Source organism: Cajanus cajan, chromosome 3, assembly GCF_000230855.2.
Source record: "Cajanus cajan strain Asha chromosome 3, NIPB_CcT2T_4, whole genome shotgun sequence".
Taxonomy (NCBI): Eukaryota; Viridiplantae; Streptophyta; class Magnoliopsida; order Fabales; family Fabaceae; genus Cajanus; species Cajanus cajan.
In genome coordinates, this window is record NC_138519.1 from 7,265,693 (window position 1) to 7,287,331 (window position 21,639).

The window sequence follows — 21,639 nt, forward strand, 5'->3', positions numbered from 1 at the left end:
GTGTGATTATTTATTATAATATGAGATAGAAAAATAACCTAATTATAATTATAATATAATAAAAAAATAATTTAAAAATATCATTTTTTTTACAAAAAATAAAAAATAAAAAATTTAACGGGTACGGGTATACCCGATACCCGACGGGGACAAGAATGGGGATGAAAATCATATACCTGACGACTACGGGTACTGGGACGGGGATGGGCTTAACTCGCGGGGACGGGGACGGGTATCATGAAACTCGTACCCAACCCGCCTCGTTGCCATCCCTAAATACTACACCATTCCAATACTCAATTAGGTACTAAGTCCCTCTTGTACTTTACTCGGTTGGTTACTTTATACATGTATGCTTCAACCTTATCCACATACAGATTCCATATAAAATTTAGAGTAGACAACTTGAAACAAGTACCTATTCAGAAACCAACTTACTTACTAGATGGTTCTCAACTGGACTCTTGAAGTACCACAACTTATATCCATACAATGAGATATTTTAATTTCTGAAACATCTTTTTACTTTCTTCTAATTTTTATGTATCTTAGTAAAGATATGTATTTATACCACATGTCTAACAACTTAACAACTTATAAATCAACTTTAAACATCAAACACCTTTCAACTTACTCAACATTTAATCAATTATTAGCTTACAACTTTAACAACTTGAAACATCATCATATATCATCCTAGATCGATGAATAATGAACTATAATCATATAACATCATTTATATAAATGAATTATCATACTTCAACAATAAGCAACTATGAAACTTTAACAAATTAAGGTTATAAACAACTTTCAACTTTAACAACTTAAAATTAACATACAACTTTCAACTTAATCAACTTCCAACAATAAGCAACTTACAACTGTTAGGAAACCTAATACATCATATAGTTTTCAACTTGATCAACTCAAAAACATCATCATCTATCATCATAAATTATTGTATAATGAACTACATTCAATCTTCAACATACATAATGTAAACAATCAATTCAACAAGATAAGTTAAGAACCTTATAATTTTAAAAGGGAAATAAGCGCTTCAAGTGCACAACAACTAGCTTAGAGTAACTAGAATTCGGTCAGAGCTTCTAACAACTAGCTCGAAGCTACTGATTGCTAACTTGGAGCTATTGACAACTAGTTCGAAGCTACTGGAAACTTGCTCAATGCTAGCAATAGATAGTTCAAAGCGATCAATAACTTGCTCGGAGCAACCATAATTCATTCGAAGCGCCCAACAGCTCGCTTGGAGCAATCATAATTTGCTCAGAGCGTTTGAAATTCTCTTTAAGTGACTCAAGTCAGAGAACATCTTTGAATGTTCTCACTTACTTGCTTTGAGTGACCCCTCATGGACATTTTAAGCAAGCAAGCCTAAAAAACATGCATGAACTCAAGAACAATTCATCAACTCAAGAAAACACCCGACAATCCAAAATCCTCTCATCTAGAACTCAAATCTTGCTTGCAACTCATCATATACCATCTACTAACAACATACAACTCAAAATTTGAAGAAAAAGAGACATGCAACAACAATACACCAACCATATCATTAAGATCATTCCTTCTTCACCAAGAACAATATAATCACTTCTTGATCATCAACGCAACAACAAGTTTAATGAACTTCAAGCAATATTCAACTCAAAATCCAACAAGAATTCAGTATTAGCTTCCTTTACCTCTAGAATTGAAGAAAATAGAGAAAGAAGAAGAAAATGAGCTCCACATTTCCACTTCGTACGGAAACTCTGCACAACACTACACCCACTCTGATTCTTAACTATGCAGACTTCGAATCACCACTTCACTACTCAAGCATGAATCTCTACACCCTCGAGAATGTTAGGGAGAAGAAGTAAGAATTTTAGGATTTAGATTTCTTCTCTCTAACTTTTCTATACAATTATAGAATTATGAACTTATAAAGTTTATTCTTCAGAATCCGTTTTATATACCTTAACCTTTTTGAGACCAACTCTCACATACTTAAGTTATATCCTCTATAACTTAAATTTAAAATTATTACAATTCTAACTTCCACCCCAGCAAAATCACAATAATAAAACAACACAAAATATACCGCTTAATTACATTTATTACAATAGAGATAATTAAGACATTAAAAATAATAATTATCCCTCCTTTCTCACTTTCTTCGAAACACAACTGATAAATATACCCTTAATATCTACAAAACTAACTTTAATTAATCATTGTCAATTTAGACGAACTTTGAGTTATAGGTGTAATTAGCACAAAAGATATAGTTCTTTAATTTCAGGTACACAAGGTATAAGGCAACGAATTGATGCCTTTAATTTTTTTGGACACAATTGTATCCTATGAAGAACCACAACATTTTCCCTCCCATATTTTTTTTAACACCTCCCTAAAAAGAGTTTAACTCAGAGGATTTTTTTCTTCTTTCAATATTGTATCGGCAGTTCACTTAATAAATTTAATTAAATATTAATAATCATTATATCAAATGTAAAACCCTTTAAATAATTTAAGAATATGTTGGTATATATAATGCAATTATTATCGAATGCATAGATTAGTTAACTTAAATAGATATCTTGAATTTGTATCTTAAGTTTGCAACTACTACAAAAAAAGATAAAAAAATTATGGTGTAACTCGTTAATAAATACCGGTAAAGTTTATTAATTTATATTTATTTTAGGAAAAAATATATTAACACGTTGTAATTACATTATTTTCAAAATATATAATACAACTTACTATTTTACTTCAACTAAAATACAAGTAAATATGAGTTAAGAATTCTCTATTAATTTATATCGGATTCTAGATGTCTTTATTTATTATCTTTCCAATTCGACAAGCCTTATAACTTGAGTTTAATTAAATAATTCCTCCATAGTATGTACCTAAGTCATACCTAAAAATGTTCACGTAGGATGGTTTCATCTCGTTCAAATTGAACAAAAAGAAGTTTTGGAAAGTGTGTAGAAATTGTCCTATTCAATAGTGACAAGAGGTATATGCCACAAGCTTTTAAAAGAAAAAAAAGAGATAAGGTCACTGATATTTGATTTGTGAATGACGCGACTGAATGCTTTTAATACATACTGAAGATAAAAAAAATACTAATAAAATTTAGATGAAGACAATTTTATGAAGTTGTTTATTTCGTATTAATTAATTATATTTTTTTTTATTTTCTAGAAAAGTGCTATTATTACATTCATTATCCCATTCTTTCTAACTTACTCTAGCTTAAGATTAAAATTTAATAAAACTCTAAAATCATAAGTTCGACTCGTTAAATAAGAAATAAGACTAAAATATTTATATTTTTTAATAAATTTTAGTTAATAATAAAAAAATAAGATATATACAACAAGTCGTATTTAAGGATATTTTACGAAATATATCTATGTACCCAGAAAAACCTTGATAGTATACTACACCAAAATTAATTTTTTGTGACAATTAATTTATTATTTAGCGGCCATATAAATGATTATTATTTCTTTTACCAGTATTTAAATAAAGACTGGTGTATTCAATGTCACTAATATTATTACTAGTATTTATATAAAATGTTGGTAAAGATCTACTAAATTGTCAGAAAAACTTATTTTTTTAGTGACAATTCTAGTAGCTATTTTAAAGGCTATTAAAAGTTATTTTTTTTAATTGTCTCCTTTACTTTAAATAATTTATTCTTATAATTTCCTTTTCTTCTAAATTCATAACTTATATACTTTTTTTTTTATCTCTACTTGATGTAGGATTTGTAAGATGAGAGTTGTCTTTTATTTATAATTTTTTAATTGTCTTGTCTCTTAAGAAATATGAAATTTATAAGGTGAAAGTTGCTCTCTAATTGTTTTATAACACTATTGAATTTGGTAATAATGGATGATTTTATACCAATTTAGAATAATGAATTAGGAGTCAATCCTATAAAATAAACCTGTAAGGTGATAGTTGTTACTCACTTATATACTATTTAATTATCTTATCTCTAATCGATGTGGAACTTAAGTTTTTTCTAATAAATAATTGTCGCTAATAGTAAATTTTAGTGTAATGTAAACATATTTTTAGTGGCTATTATATATTAACTATTAATATTTTTATATATGGCGGTAATTAAATTATTATTAAATAATTGTCGTTAATAACAAATTTTGTTGTAGTTGTATAACAAAAATTAATAAAATTACCGATAAAGTCACGATGTAACACTGTTGATCTTTTAATAAATAGTTGAATAACAAACTAAAATTCAATTCTCTAATAGTGTTTGTAGAAAAGATTTCGTTAAGAAAGATAAAATTCAATTCAATAATCTTTACGTATTGAAAGGAATTAATTAATAGAATAAATGAAGAGTAAAATTTAATATATAATGATATCATTGATATGAATTATTGATTAATTTCATCATTAATTAATCTTAATTAAAAACTTAACTAATCACTTAAAATGAAAATTTTTATTTAAAATTACATTTTTCTTTTACAAAATTCAAACTCGAAATTATCCTTAACAAAACCTAAGTTTAATTTTAGTCAAAGTAACAGTTGTTAGTGACGACAGAAAGTTTTAGCATTTCTAATTACGAGTAATGGAACACTTACCACTTGAACCAATTAAACCTTTTTGGACCAGCTAAAAACCACGATGTCCGTGATCTCATGCCACATCAGCCACGTCACGTAAAAAGTTTACTACAAAGACGACATTCTTTTTTTTTTTTTTTTTTCCCTAAGGTAAGCACAAACGTTAACATCCATTGTCCTCTAACATCTCTCTATTTATATAGTCTCTTGGAAAAACGTTTGTTTCATCGTAACATTATGGATGATTCCAAGTTAGACGACAGCGAGGTGAGAGTGGATCATGTTCGTATTCCAATCCACAGGTTTAGACCCCGAAGACTTATCCTTGCACCAAGGGTTAGGTCTAAGAAAACCTCAAGGTTAGTCACACTACACTCACATACTATATAGCCATTTCTCTTTTATATTATATCTTTTGATTTTGATTTGTCCTATATCTTCATTTTATTTTAAGTGGAAATATAAAAAGTCTCACATTAGATAAAAATAAATATGTAGAGTAACATGTAAATAATAAAAATTCACAAGTCAAATACCTTAAAATTTTAAGTTAAAATCAATGTAATGTTAAGTTCATTTAAATAATTTATTTATGACTTACTAGATGAAATCTCTTTGATCTTTAATTGTTGGGGATACATGAAAATTAATAAAATATATTAAATATTGTCTTTTTTTTTTAATAACATTTTTTTAGTTAAAAAGAATGCCATTATGTGTTTGGATATGAATTCAAAAGAATTTTTGAAAGTTTTTTTTTCTTATTGATAGATTCTAAGATTTTTTTTCTTCTTTGTACTATTTTTGACTTTTTGTAGCACATCAACTACGAAGAAGGATGAAAGGCTTGTTATTGCTACATTCCCTTGTCATGAAGTGTTGATGTTTGTGAATCAACAATTCCTTGAAGCCATGCAAGTGGAGTATCAAAACAAGACCAAATCGCCCTTCGAGACACACCCAATTCACATGTGGACTTTCTTAACTTGCATATGCTTTTACAGTGTGGTTCTTGCTTTCAAAATGCACCTAAAAGATCGCAGTGGCAACTTCACTTTGATCCTCAAACACCTTCTTCTTGTCTCGGGATCACTTTCCTCAGCCTCACTCTTGTGCATCTTCCAACCGCGCCACCATTTTTGGTCTCTCTATGTCATAATAGGGATATATGTACCACTAATGCTGGCTGGTCACATGCTCAAAAATCAAGTGTTGAATGTTGTAGGAGCTACAATCACTTCAGCTTTCAAACTAAAGCAAAATCTAAAGTTGTTTTGTGGATGCTTACGGCAGTGACGCTACTCCTACGCACTCGATAATTGTTGGTGATATCACTGTCTGTTTGATGCCTATGACACATGATTTAAAAAATAGTATTAGACATTAAGAATCGGTCATAAATAAAAGTTGTTGTTAATTTGTCCTTGTTTACTGTTTCGTTCAAGTTATTCAATAATTACTGTGTTCGAGGAACTATAAAAATTTGAAATGTAAAACCCATTAAATAATTTGAGAATATATTAGTATATATAGTGCAATTATTATCGAATGCATATATAGCTTAGTTAACTTAAATAGATATCTTAAATTTGTATCTTAAGTTTGCAACTACTATATAAAAAAAATTATGGTGTAACTCGTTAATAAATACCGGTAAGTATTAACATGTTGTAATTACATTATTTTCAAAATATATAATATAACTTACTATTTTACTTCAACTAAAATACAAGTAAATATAAGTTAAGAATTCTCTTAATTTATATCATATTGTAAATGTACTTACCTCGCTGACAAACTCGGCTGATATCTTGCCGAGGTGACAGTATGTCAAATTTGACCAACGTTGTTCTATAGTTGGATCTCGAATTCAGTATGACCAATGTCAACTCATATTAAATTTACTTACTTACTAGAGAGAACGTTGAGAAGAATCTTGAACGACATAACCACAAGTAACTTGCATAGAATAACTATAGATAACGGTAAATCTCGGAGAATGGAATACGATAACGGATAAACTTTTGAACAGGTAAAATATAAATGATATTAGGAGAAAAAGATAGAATAATCTCAACTGACTTGATTGTCAGAGTCTTTTTTGCAGGTACCTCTCTCTTTGAACAACGAAGATCTAAACACCGATGACAAAGGTTAAGCATGACGAAGGACTTGATTGATCGATCTTACTCAAGTAAGAGTATTTGGCGTTAGAAGGAGGGCGACTCCCTTATGGTTTCAACATTACAACGACTATTGGAGCAAGTGGAACTTATGCAACAACAAAATGCGACAACCTTGGAGACCTTGCGAAGGTAGCATGATGCCGATCTCCAACAGTTACGTGCTGAGAATGACGCCCTTAGAGCTCAATGGCAACAGCACCAACCAGCACCTTCCATGAATCAACCACCACCTTCAACCAAGTCAGTCATGTTTATCCATTAGGAGAGCAACTACATTCCTCTTCAAACCCCACCTATCATTCTGAACACGCCATGACCCACCAATTTGAACACGTGCGTGAACGCAACCAATCTTAACTCACCTTGGACCGGAACATCGTCCGTCGACATCCCTTCGTTGATGGCATCATGGAAGTTTCCCTTCCACCAAGTTGGAAAACACAGAATATCAAAAGATATGATGGTACCTCAGACTCGGATGAACACATCGACCCATATATCACCCAAATTAATTTGTACACCAATATGATGTTATCATGTGTCAAGTTTTTCCTACCTCTTTGAAAGGACCAGCCTTGAGTTGGTATATCCAATTACCACCCAAATCAATTGACAACTTTGACACGCTGGTCCGACTTTTCTCGGTTCAATATGCTACAAGTAGGTCACACGATATAACCTCGGTAACGCTCTCTAACCTGCGACAACAGGATAATGAATCATTGTGGGATTTTATGGAGCATTTTTCCAGTGTCTCAATAAAAATTCATAACCTCAATCTTGAAGTCGCCCTCCACTCCATGCTCATGGCCTTGAAATCAGGACCTTTTGTAGATAGCCTCTACCGACGCCAACCTCTAAGCATGGATGAACTTCGAGCATGAGCAACCGAATACATTCAAATGGAAGAGCACGCCGAGTTCAGGAACGGGATAACATTCCCATTAAAGGAGAATTGGTAGGGAAAGACAAGCCCAAGGCGAACGTTGAGAAACGGTTGAAAAGACCTCGTCCAACACGAGGTCCGTAGTATGATTTTTATACTCCTTTGAATACACCTCTTGTGAATATTTTAGAAGAAGTTAACCGCACAGATCTCATATCTTTGCCCCCACCAGCACATAATCCAACCAATGCCGACAAAAGCAAGCATTGTCGCTACTACAGAAACTATGGTCATACGATAGAGAAATGCTGGACTCTCAAAGATCGAATTGAAGAGTTAATCCAAGTAGGGAAACTTGGGTAGTATGTCTAACGCAGCCAATCATATCGAGGTGGTTTTAGAGGTCGTGGCCGAGGTCGAGGGCGTCACCATGCCTATCATAACCAACCAGATCAGGGTTTCAACAACAATCAAATCGGTGTGAGGAAAGCTGACAAACCACCAACAATGCCGAACAATAACCCATAGACAAAGCTCAAGGCGAAGGTAACATCCAAGAAATTATAAACACCATCTCAGGAGGTTTCACTGGAGGAGGAAGTTCCAACTCGGCTCATAAACGATATTCACACAATATCTGCGAGATCAATAAAATCGGCAATTCAACCTTCAAGTTCGATACGCCAACTACTCCCATCACATTTATCGATGATGATTATGAAGGTATTTGTTTACATCAAGACGACCTTATTGTGATCTCGGTTGAATTGGTGAATTGGGAAGTACAAAAGACCTTGATTGACCAAGAAAGTTCGGCTGATGTCTTATATTGGCCAACCTTTTTAAAGTTGGACATTCCTCACCATATTCAAAACCCCTAGTCAGTTTTGCGGGAGAGAGAGTACACACTCATGGCTACATTGAATTATTGACCTCTTTTGGTGTAACACAAAATTTCAAGTGAATATTAGTGAAATATTTGTTGGTCGACGGTATTACTTCATACAACATCCTCATTGGACGCCCAAATCTGAACCAATTAGGAGCAATAGTATCGACACCTCATCTGACCATGAAATTTCTGGGCCCGGATGGAAATGTGATTACAATAAAAGCCAATCAGCAAATAGCACGAAAGTGCTATGTCGAGAGTCTGAAAATCAATGCCATCGAAGCTCGACACGAGACAACCTCCTCTCAGATCATGGCCCATGTTAACACAACTGACGTCTTGACAAATTTGGACCCTCGAGTTGATATGTACGACCATAGACCGAGTCCAATTAACGAGCTATTTGAATTTCAAATTGGAAAACAGCCAAACCAATGAACCAAAATCGCGAAGCATGTTGACACAAATATCCAAAGTAAGATCATGTCCATTATACTTGAAAATGCTAATCTTTTTGCTTGGTGTAGTGCAGAAATGCCGAGAATCGACCCAATTTCATTTGTCATAAGCTGGCAATCTATAAGGAAGCTAAACCCATATCTCAAAAGAGAAGTAAAATGGAAGATGAAAGAAGGAAAGTTGTGAAATCTGAAACACAAAAGCTTTTGGAGGCTAACTTTATCAGGGAAGTTAAATACACAACATGGCTGGCTAATGTGGTCATGGTCTGACAATCCAGTCGCAAATGGCGTATGTGTGTCGATTATACTGATTTGAATAAAGCTTGTCCCAAAGATGCGTTCCCTCTCCCTAGCATTGATTGATGCATATTTGGGCTATAATCAAATTATGATGTATCCCCCTAATGAAGAGCACACTACATTTATTACAGAACAAGTAAAATATTGTCATCGTGTTATGCCATTTGGACTTAAAAATGCAGGAGCTACCTACCAACGATTGATGGAAAAAGTTTTTGCCAATCAGATTGGTCAAAACCTCGAAGTTTATGTAGACGATATGGTCATCAAAACCAAGTCGGAAGAAGAGCATGTTCAAGACCTAACAGAAATCTTCAAGCAGATTTAGAAGCACAACATGAGGTTGAACCCGGAAAAATGTGTTTTCGGGGTTCAAGGTGGCAAATTTTTGGGTTTCATGATCACTTGTCAAGGAATCGAAGCAAACCCAGATAAATGTCAAGCACTTATCAACATGCGAAGTCCGTAGAATCACAAAGAGGTACAAAGGTTGGTCGGGAGACTTGCTTCTTTATCTCGATTCATTCCCAAGATGGCAGAAAAAGCCAAACCAATTTTTAATTTACTGAAAACACCAAAAGATTTTTATTGGAATGATCAATGTGAACAAGTTTTCTCTAATTTTAAAAAATTCTTATCTACCCCGTCGATCTTGTCCAAACCTCATCACCAAGCTGAATTATTAATATATTTGGCCATAGTTGATAATCTTATTAGTGCAGCATTAGTCCAAGAACAAGACAAAAAATAAATTCCCATTTATTTTATTAGCCGTGTTTTGCAGGGAGAAAAAAGTAAGTATCAAACTATTGAAAAGCTAGCATTGATTTTGGTGACTTCGGCTAGAAGGTTACGACCTTATTTTCAAAGTCACCAAATTGTGGTGAAAACTGATTACCCAATTAAGAAAATACTTCAGAAACTTGACCTTGCAGGATGAATGATAGCATGGTCAATCGAATTATCCAAATATGGCATTCGTTACGAAAGTTGAGGACCATTGAGAGCCTAATGTCTCGCGAATTTTGTGGCCAAGCTCACGTCGATTCCCGAGCTGGACAATGATTGGTGGCCATTGCATGTTGATGGGTCATCCAATGTTAAAGGTAGTGGTGTTGGAATCATACTCGAAGGGCCAAATGAGATTATGCTGGAACTCGCCATTAAATTCGATTTCAAGGCAACTAACAACCAAGCCGAGTATGTAGCATTACTAGTTGGGTGAGGTTAGCCAAGGAACTTGGGGTTACAAAACTTAGGTGGTGTAGTGATTCTAAGTTGATATCGTAACAAGTGGGTGAAAATTACCAAACTAAAGAGCCACAACTTTAAAAGTATAATCTTGGTGTCTCAGTTAATTTCCTACTTTAGCAATTTCATGATTAAACATGTCCCCAAAGAATAGAATGAGAGCTGACTTGCTATCCAAATTGGCTAGCACCCAACGTCCCGAGAAACACAAGACAATTATAAAAAAGACAATCACTGCCCCCAGTCATGATCTCACCACTACAAAAAAATCAAGTTTTAGCTACCACCAAAATCGGTCGCTATTTAGGTAAATTCAGTCGCTGTTGCATTTAGCGACCGAAATAGCGACCGAAAAAATCCGTCGCTAAAACCCTGGTCGCTATTTTAAATAGCGACCGAAATTTTTTCCGTCGCAATGTAGCGACCGAAAAATCAGTCGCTAAACATTAAAAATCCGTCGCTAATATTTTGGTCTCCTAACTTCTGGAGACCAATTTTGCGACCAAATTTTTTTGTAGCAATTTCGGTCGTTAATTTTATTTATTTATTTAATAAAAACATTTTAAAAATCAGTCTCTAAATCGGTCGCTAAAAACCTGAAATAGCTACGAATAAATTCGGTCGCTAAAAATTTGAAATAGCTACAAAATATTTTGGTCACTATTTCGGTCGCTAATAACTTGAAATAGCTACGAATTATTTCGGTCACTATTTCGGTCCTAAAAACTTGAATTAGCTACGAACGATTTTGGTCGCTATTTCGGTCGCTAAAAACTTAAATTAGCTACGAATTATTTTAATCGCTATTCCAGTTGCTAAAAACTTGAATTAGCTACAAATTCTTTTGTTCGCTATTGATGACTCACATGATTGCTAACTAAACCATGTGAGTCATAAATCCTTATTGCATTTAATCTATTATTGAATAAATAATCAATAACAAAAGCTAGTATTAAGGAAGATTAATTTATTATCATTTGAGAAATTTTTGGCTAATAGCAAGTAGATTGAAGTGGAAAAGTAGGTGGGATCAGTTAAGCATAGTCTTATGAACCAGTGAAAGTGAAAATTTCATTCAACGGTGATGATAAAAATGTCAAAAATTAACTCTAACTTTATTAACACAAGTCACTTTTGAATAACATAAATTAGTTCTTAATTATCATAGATAATGTATAAATATGGACACAAAAAAAAATATATTAAATCAGTTAAAAAGATTATAATGCCCTGTAGGGTACTTTTTCTTTTGATAACTTAAAACAGAAAACTACTTTACATTTGGGTAATTGATGCCAGGTGGTGTGAGAATCTCAGAATCAAAATACATAGGCCCTAGCTTCCTGTACAGTTCTAACGCCAATTGCCTCTAATTTATATGGTTATAATACCCTACACAATCAAATTTCAGTATCATTTTGTCACTTATGATTCCATGTACTATGAGGCTGGAGGTCTTGTGTTGGTCTTCTCAGGACCTGCAAAATGGTTTAACAAAAATACAATTTACATGCAGTTTGAGCACCAATCAATCAACATGTAGTGCTATATAAAGGCAACAGAAAATGCCATAGTAAAATTGAAATCTATAACACCAAGTTGGATCCAATTCAATGATTTTGCTGAGTAAAGGAAAGGATTTCAATGCCTTAAATGTTGAGAAATCTGAATGAAATCATACCAGTCCCACTAGCCTCACGGATCTCCACTTCTCTCCATTCTTGCACAAGGGCACAACAGCAACACATCAAATGAGAAAGAAAATCATCAACAAAGCCCCCCTGCCATAGAATGTCAATAGCTAATGAAACATAAAACATACCAGAAAATGAAAAAAACAAAAAAAAAAGTCTCCATATAACACTAAATTCCAAAGATAACTCAAACCTTAACATTTATATATTTGTAAGTCGCCTTGAAAATTGGACAATCAGGATCCATTTAAACCATATCAGAGTCGGTATAAATTTCCACAAGCCAAGAAACAACAAGTAAAAATACTGAATAGTTGAATACATGAGAGTCTAGATATATTAGCCAATAGCCCCCAGACACGTTTACTAAAATAGTGTTTTAAGTATATCCTCTGAACAATAAGAATAAACCTTTCATCATAGAATAAAAAATTATGTGAAAAGAAGGAAGCATTACCCTGATGTTGAACATCTTCCGAAGCTTCCTCCTTATGCAGCAAGTATAGCAACAGCAAGATAAATTATTGAATATGCCATCAATTCATTATATACTTCCGCAGAAGCTGAAAAACCACAAATTTGAAATTTAGCAACACGGCCTCAATATAAGAAAGTGACAAAAATCAATTAGGCCAGAGCTGTAGCTATTATGATATCTTAAGAATGGTGAGACTTCGTTACTGTTAAAATCAAAGATACATTACCCTCTTCAGTCTTAATTATATAAGAAAGTGTAGACAGGGCTTGCTTCAGTTAATTTGATGAAGTCAAGATTTTCTAAAGGTTCAGGCGAAGTCATAGCAACCAAGAAGACATTCTTCAAAAGTGAAAATTATAAACTGAATGTGCATAATGTTATGATCTTATTATCCACTTAAGTAAAATTCTAGCCTTGTTAACGACAGAGTGAAACAGAATTCAAATAGAGATTCATCACTTTGATGCTAACAACCCATTATAGCTCACTTACATATTGGCCTGTTAGTTGCAACAGTAGAAATATTTGACAGTGTCCCACAAGGATAGAAGCATGTCTTTATACCTGCAAATCAAATTGTCCACTTAAGAAGAAAAGCACAACATGATTGGAGGGCTCTGTTGAGATTCCCCTATATTTAAATTATAGATTTCATCATTAACATGAATAACTTCACACTAACAAAATCAATGGCAAAAGGTATAAATCAATAAAACTATTTTTTTCCAAATATTTCATGAGACAGTAGTAATATCTAATAAGTGACACTGTAATGTAATTTCTTAGACTGTTGGCAAGGATCTAGATTTGGTCATACAAAGACTGTAAATGCAACTCATATTTAGACAGTTCGTGTCATGACAGAAAATTTTATTATAGATCTAAACAATATTCAATGGTTGAGAAGAAATTAGTTTGTTAAATGCCAAACACGTCATACAATACTAGCTAAATGAAACAGACTTCAACAATTCATACCCTTTCTAGTTAACCTTCCAGAGACATAGAATCCCTTCTCCAACACTACAAACCACCTTAATATATGCAACACCCAAGAGCACAGTAAAGCTAACAGCTCCAAATTAAAACTTGATACAGTAAACTTATTAGCAAATTGAAATTTACGGGGATCAATTTGTATGGATGTGCACTTTCAAGGACAAAATTACATATGAAATCGCTGACAAATGCAAATATAGCAGGAAATTGCAGTCAAATGCTAACAGTAATTTAGAACCTATGAAATTGCAGACAGATGCAAATACAGCATTAAAATGCAGACAAATCCAAACAGTAATTTAAAACCAACGAAATTGCAGACAAATGCAAATAATGCAAGAAATTGAAGTCAAATACAAATATTGCAGGAAATTAATTGCAAACAAATGCAAACAACAATTCAAAACCTCGATTACAATCTCCACCAATCAATAACACAAAAAACCCTAACCTTTCTTATGCGGCACGGGCTGGATGACGGCCTCGCCCTCGTCGCCCTCCTTGACCGCGACCACCGCCTCCGCCGCGGCGGAGGCAACGTCGTCGTGATAACGCACGACGACCACGGAACAGACGCAGTGGTGAACGCAGTAACCGCTGACACTGCCGAGCCTGCCATCGCTGTCGCGTCGCACGGCGCCGAAGCCGAGGCGCTCGACCTCGAGGCAGAAAAGCATTGTATTCAAACCAAATGGTGTCAAAAGCGCGGTGCTGAAGTGAGGCTTCAAAAGCGAAATCAACAAAGGCAAGTAGCCTATCCTGGGGGCCAACAGCTGAAAGTGAAAAGAAGTGATGAGTTAAGCGAAGAAAGAGCGTGGGATTGAAGTGAGATGAAAACCCTAACTAAGAAGAATACGAGAGCAGGTGGAGGAGGAGGGAGAGCGGTGACTTCAGATTTTTCAGATCTCGGGAGGGAAACAATTGTGTTTTATTATTTATTTTCAGATTTTTCAAAAATATTTTTTAAACAAATTCTACATTAAATTATTAATTATAGTCATTTTTTAACTAAGTTATTTAATATTAGTTTTTACAATTATTTTTTTTATTTTTATGAATTAATTAAAATTTTGAAATATATTTTTTTTTAAAAATAATTTTTTAGTTGGTGACTAAAAAGTATTATAATAAATAATAAAATTAAATAAATTAAATCTTATAATAGTTATTTTTTTCAAAATACTAAATTAAATATTCTAATTAGTTTATAATAAATTAAAATAAAAATATAATAAAATATATTATTTGATATTTCAAATAAAATATATTAAAATATTATAATAAAAAAAATTTAATATTAAATCAAAAGATTATATAAATCATAACTAAAATTATAATAAATATTATGATATTAAATTTATTATATATTAAAATTAATTACATATTTGTATCAAAGAAATTGTTATAAATTTTAGATTTTTTTTATTATGTTTTATAATAAATAAAATCCAATATTAAATCAAAAGATTATAAAAAATTATAACTCAAATCCAGGTAAATATTTTGATATTAAATTTATTATATATTAAAATTAATTAAACATTTTTATCAAACAAACTCATACAAATTTTAGATTTTATTTACTATCTTTCATAATCAAAAGAAATCCAATATTAAATCAAAAGATAATAAAAATTATAACTAAAATTATAATAAATATTCTGATATTAAATATTTGTATAAAAAAATTGCTACAGATTTTAGATTTTATTTATTATATTTTATAATCAAAACATATCTAATATTAAATCAAAAGATTATAAAAATTATAATTCAAATCATAATAAATAATTTGATATTAAATTTATTATATATTAAAAGTAATTAAATATTTTTAGATTTTAGATTTTATTTACTATGTTTTATAATCAAAAGAAATCCAATATTAAATCAAAAGATAATAAAAATTATAACTAAAATCTTAATAAATTTTCTAATATTAAATTTAGTATATATTAAAATTAATTAAATATTTATATTTAAGAAATTATTACATATTTTAAATATATATTTTAAAGTTTTTATTTTATTAAATTAATTGAAAATAAATTATATTTTATCACTTTTTAATAAAGTAAGTGAATGATAATAAATTAATTAAAATTTTAAAATATATTTTAATTAAATATATTTTATATCAATACAATAACTAAAAGTGTTATAATAAATAATGAAATTAAATAAATTAAATCTTATATTGGTTATTTTTTTAATGATACTAAATTAAATATTCTAATTATTTTACAATAAATTAAAATGAAAAGATAATAAAATATTTTAATTGATATTTCAAATAAAATACATTAAAATATTATAATCAAAACAAATCCAGTATTAAATCAAAAGATTATAATTAAATATTTTTTAAAATTTAATTAAATATTTTTATCAAAGAAACTGATACAGATTTTAGATTTTATTTACTATATTTTATAATTAAAAGAAATCTAATATTAAATTATAAGATAATAAAAATTATAAGCTTCTGTATTTTATATATATATAATTACTTTCAGTATTATATCAATGAATCAAACTGGCGTAGTGGTTTCGTAGTTGGCCCATGGTTACCTACAGGACCTGGGATCGAAACCTGGCTGTGTAACTTTAATGAAATGTGTAATTTTAGTCTATTTATAAAATTTAATAAAAAAATTTAGCGACCGATTTTAATTCGGTCGCTCGGTCGCAATTTTGTTATAATTTTTTCAAAATTGGTCGCTAATTCCGTCGCTAAACAGCGACTGATCAAGTTCTGTCGCTAAATCAGTCGCTAAATTATTCGGTCGCTAATTCGGTCGCAAAATAGCGACCGATAAATTTCGGTCGCTATTTTGTATTTTTCTTGTAGTGCACACCAATCTCAACCAATGACCTCGGTAGGAAGGACTGGATGATGGACATTTGGAAGTATCTTAAAGACGGGACTCTACCTAATGACAAAGTAGAAGCTTTTAAGGTTAAGAACATGTCTTGTCATTTCATAATTGAAGCAGACGAGTTATTCAAAATAGGTCTTTCTACTCCTTTACTCAAATGCTTAAACATTGGCCAAGCCTCTTATGTGATGGACGAGATTCATCGCAACATATGTGGTGTGCATTCTGGAGCTCGGTCAATGGCTACAAGGATAATTCGAGCTGGTTATTATTGGCCAACCATGAGATTGGATTGCAAAAGGTACATACAAAAGTTTAAGCCTTGTCAAGAGTTTGGAAATCTGCACAAATTACCTCCAACAACTCTCCATTCGATGTAGTCATCTTGGCCATTTGCTTGGTGGGGAATGGACATACTAGGATCGTTCCTAATTACTAAAGTCCAACTCAAATATTTGATTGTGGGAATTGATTATTTCACTAAGTGGATTGAGGCTGAACCCCTTGCTAAAATTACAGCAGCCAATGTCCAAAAGTTCACTTGGAAGAAACTTATTTGTAGATATGGTCTACCTCATGCAATCATCACTGATAATGGGAAATAATTTGTGGATAAAAATTTTGAACATTTCCTAAGCCAATTAGGAATAATCCACAAGGTAACCTCGGTAGAATATTCCCAAACAAATGGTCAAGCTGAAGCTGCCAATAAAATTGTCCTTCGAGCTTCATTGTACACCACAAACAACAACTCAAGAGGCTCCTAATAAGTTGACTTATAGCACTGATGCCATGATTCCAGTCGAAGTTGGTGAGCCAAGTTACAGAAGATTGACTTTTCATAAAGAGCAAAATGAAGGGGAGTTAAGAAACGAGCTTGATTCTTTAGATGAAGTTCGAAATCTCGCCATGATCAAAGAAAAGGTATGTAAGCTTCACGCATCATGGAGATATAATTCCAAGATGAAGCCAAGATCTTTCCATGAGGGAGATCTAATTTGGAGAGCTACTGGAGAAGCCAAGAAGGATACATCTGCTGGAAAGTTCACAGTAAACTGGGAAGGCCCTTTCCGGGTAGTATAATGCTTACAAAATGGCGCATACAGATTAGCCGAGCTGAATAGGAAAATTCTACCTAGAACATGGAATGCCACGCATTTAAAGTTTTATTATAGCTAACTATATAAACTCGGGTAATATACTCTTTTTCCTACTTCAGTCTTTTTCCCAAAGAAAAAAAAAGGTTTTGGCTAAAGAGGTTTTAATGAGGCATACCTATTGGAGTTTAAAATAATAATAATAATAACATTTTCATTATTATCCACATATTCCCTGATCCTTCTACCATGTGTTTGGTATTTTTTTATTTCTTCTTTCAATCATTTTTTATGCAAATTGGCCAAGTATGAGTCAATTTGGTCAAATATTGATGCGAAAGGCCGAAATCAAGCTAAACTACTTTTCGACACATCAAATTGGCCAAGTGTGAGCCAACTTAGCCAATAATTGGCTTAATAGGTTGAGGCCAAGTACACTACAAGAAAATGACGATTTTGCGACGGTTATATGGCCTACATTGCGACGGTTAGAACTGCCGCAAAGACAACATTGTGACGGTTTGGGAACCGTCACAGAATTGTCCGTCACCAGGCAATTTTGCGACGGTTATCAAAATCGTTGCACAAACCGTCGCAAAATTGGAATTGCGATCCCTGAAGCACCCGACGCACTAACTGCCTCTATATTAACATTGCGACCTTTTCATCAACTGTCGCACCAAGTGCCTCTAAATTAATATTACGACCTTTTTTTTACCCGTCGGAAATGATAATTTTATTTTAATCTGATTAAATTTATTAATGTAACAATCCTCATATTTGGTCTCTCAAGGGTTCTATTTCACGATATTTCACTGTTTAGCGTGTTTTATCCTTACTTATGCAATTTCTGGGAAAATTTCCAGAAGGTCATCCATCCATGTACTACTCCAGGTCAAGCATGCTTAATTGTGAAGTTCTGATGAATAAGCTACCGAAATGTATATGTATGTTGTCAGTATAACTTGTATAAATTAATTCATTTAAGTCATCCTCAAATATACAATCTCATATTTGTACTATAATAATAATATATAATAATTTTATATTACGAATAATAATAATAATAATAATAATATATTTAGTTATTCTTTATCTATATGTACTTACTTTTATAATTAACATCTACTTATTTCTATTTAAAATTACAATTTAAATTATTTAATTTTATAATTTATAATGATAATATAATTTATAAAATTTTAAATATTTATTTTTTACATACTTATAAATTAAATTTTAATATTTTAAATAAATTATTAATTAATTTAATATATATTTACCTTAAATCAAACATATAAAATTCAAAAAAATGTATTTATCCTTGTTTTATTTTCTAATTATCAACTATTAATAAAATACTAACTTAAAATCTTATCTAATTATATATAATATTCTCATATCAAATTTAAAATTAGATATTAGTTATACAAAAATATTAAGATCATATAGTAAATTGTCAATAAGATTTTAGTTAAATAATTTAAAATAATTAATGTTTCAATTATATTGTTAATTAGCAAATAATTTATTTCAAAACTAATTAACTTTTTTATATTAATTATTAGTAAAATTTAATAACTTTTAATTAACAATTAATTAGATCGATGAAATTCAACACATACCATGAGTTATTGAGCGGAATAACTTTACCAAGAGTTATTTTGTAAGTTATCTTAAATCAAACATTAAAATTCAAAAAATGTATTTATCCTTGTTTTAGTTTTTAATTATCAACCATTAATAAAATACTAACTTAAAATCTTATCTAATTATATCATAATATTTTCATATCAAATTTAAAACCAGTTCTTACATTTTTGACAAATATAATTTTTTTTTGAAATATTCCATCAATAATAGAGTTTTTCCTACAAATAAATTTTTTGACAGATTTAATTTTTTTTTTATAAGAAATCATCTTTGATTAATATAACATTTTGTATATATGATTTAAGAGTAAAAGATTTTCAATTTAACGATTGAATTTACAAAATTCACATTTAATATAAAGTTATTAAGCGGTGTAATACTTAGTAAAAGTCACATTTAATATATATATATATATATATATATATATATATATATATATGAGGGGGTTATAATTATGTCGATGTAAATTTTACTAAGTATTACACCGCTCAATAACTTTATATTAAATGTAAATTTAGTAAATCCAACTGTTAGATTGAAAGTTCATATCTCTCATAGATTATATATACAAAACTTTATATTAATCCAAGATGATTTGATACTTCATTTTTATAAAACAAAATTGATGTAATATATTCATTTCAAAATACACTAAAATATAAACATTTTGATTACCTTCCAGTTGTTTTTCAATTTTAACAAAAATTGATATACACTTATAAAGTGATATGAACTTTCAATTTAACTGTTGAATTTACAAAATTCACATTTAATATAAAGTTATTGAGCGGCATAATACTTTGTAAAAGTTACACTGGTATAATTATAACTCCCTATATTTTATATATATATATATATATATATATATATATATATATATATATATAGGGACGGATGCACGTTTGGAATAGTGGGCCACTTGCCCCCACTACTATTTGACATATACATAATTTTTTATCTAAAAAAATAATATATTTTAAAAATAAAAATTATATTCTAATAAAATAAAAATATAGATTCAGAAAAAATGTTTATTTATTTGATATCTGTCAAATATTTGAAAGAAATTAATTCTCATGTGATAAAAAAAAAATTTAATAATGAATTAATTTTTTAAAAAAGTTTAATTATAATATATATATATATGTATATATATATATATATATATATATATCTTAATATTCACATATATAATGTAATATATTAAAATAAATAATTTTTTGATAAAATAAAATTTGTACCATGCATGTTTATCTTTTGTATTTTTTATTTATTGTATACGTTGATTGAAAAAATTAAAATAGTAAAATTGTATATATTGATTAAAAAAATCAAAATAAGAAAAATCAGAAGATTGATGTTGCATTTAGAATTGTTATTATTAGATATATTTTAAAATAAATTATCATCTAAAAATATATATTAGATATTAAAAACATATTTATATCATAAATAAATTAAAATGGATTTTTATAAAATTTAACATATTTATTTTTATATTTTTAATAGTGTTAAAAAGATAGAAATTTAAAATAAAATTTATAAAATTTAACATTGTAAATTATTCAATAATATGTGATCTGATAACTCAAAAATTAAGTTATAAAATGATAATTATATTTATTTATATACTCTAACACATCTTACATATAAGATAAATTCATAAGTTTGTTGAAAGATAAATTTATATTCTAGTCACGATTTTGAAATTATATAAAGAAAAAAAAATCGTGTACCTCATGTTAAAGGAAGTATATATAAAATTGTTAATAAAATATAAGTTCATTAAGATAATATACATAATACTTATAAAAAAAAACTTTTAAATTCTAATAAAAAAAAATTGTCTTGTAGATTGCGACGGTCTATAGTAAACCGTCGCAATGCTGAAAATTTTGCGACGGTTTATGACTAATTGTCGCAATGTTAAAAAAAATTTACGACGGTTTATGATTAACTGTCGCAATGTTAAACAAATTTTGCGACGATTTACGATAAATCGTCGCAATATTAAATAATTTTGCGACGGTTTATGATAAACCGTCGCAATGTTAAACAAATTTTGCGATAGTTTACGATAAACCGTCACAATGTTGAACAATTTTGCGATGTTTTTGAAAAACTGTCGTATGAAGGGTCGCAATATCAAAGCGACGATGATTTCTAGATAACCGTCGCAATTTGTCCGTCGCAATTTATCATTTTCCTTGTAGTGATATGAGCCAACATTATCAATCA

General features: G+C 30.3%; 3 protein-coding genes across 3 annotated transcripts; all 3 read left to right on the plus strand.

Annotated features, from left to right (window-relative positions):
* Positions 1 to 7,347: 7,347 nt before the first annotated feature.
* Positions 7,348 to 7,695, plus strand: LOC145956001 (uncharacterized). The gene has a single exon (XM_083071556.1). It carries the CDS (start codon positions 7,348 to 7,350, stop codon positions 7,693 to 7,695), a length of 348 nt encoding a protein of 115 aa, XP_082927682.1.
* An 8,973-nt stretch (positions 7,696 to 16,668) lies between these two features.
* LOC145956002 (uncharacterized) lies at positions 16,669 to 17,031 on the plus strand. The gene has a single exon (XM_083071557.1). It carries the CDS (start codon positions 16,669 to 16,671, stop codon positions 17,029 to 17,031), a length of 363 nt encoding a protein of 120 aa, XP_082927683.1.
* A 307-nt stretch (positions 17,032 to 17,338) lies between these two features.
* LOC145956003 (uncharacterized) lies at positions 17,339 to 17,734 on the plus strand. Its single transcript, XM_083071558.1, has one exon. It carries the CDS (start codon positions 17,339 to 17,341, stop codon positions 17,732 to 17,734), a length of 396 nt encoding a protein of 131 aa, XP_082927684.1.
* Positions 17,735 to 21,639: the final 3,905 nt, after the last annotated feature.

Excerpts from the sequence above, each read along its gene's own strand:
- LOC145956002 (XM_083071557.1), top strand. The coding sequence starts at position 16,669 with ATGGACATTTGGAAGTATCTTAAAGACGGGACTCTACCTAATGACAAA.
- LOC145956003 (XM_083071558.1), top strand. The coding sequence starts at position 17,339 with ATGGTCAAGCTGAAGCTGCCAATAAAATTGTCCTTCGAGCTTCATTGT.
- LOC145956001 (XM_083071556.1), top strand. The coding sequence starts at position 7,348 with ATGTGTCAAGTTTTTCCTACCTCTTTGAAAGGACCAGCCTTGAGTTGG.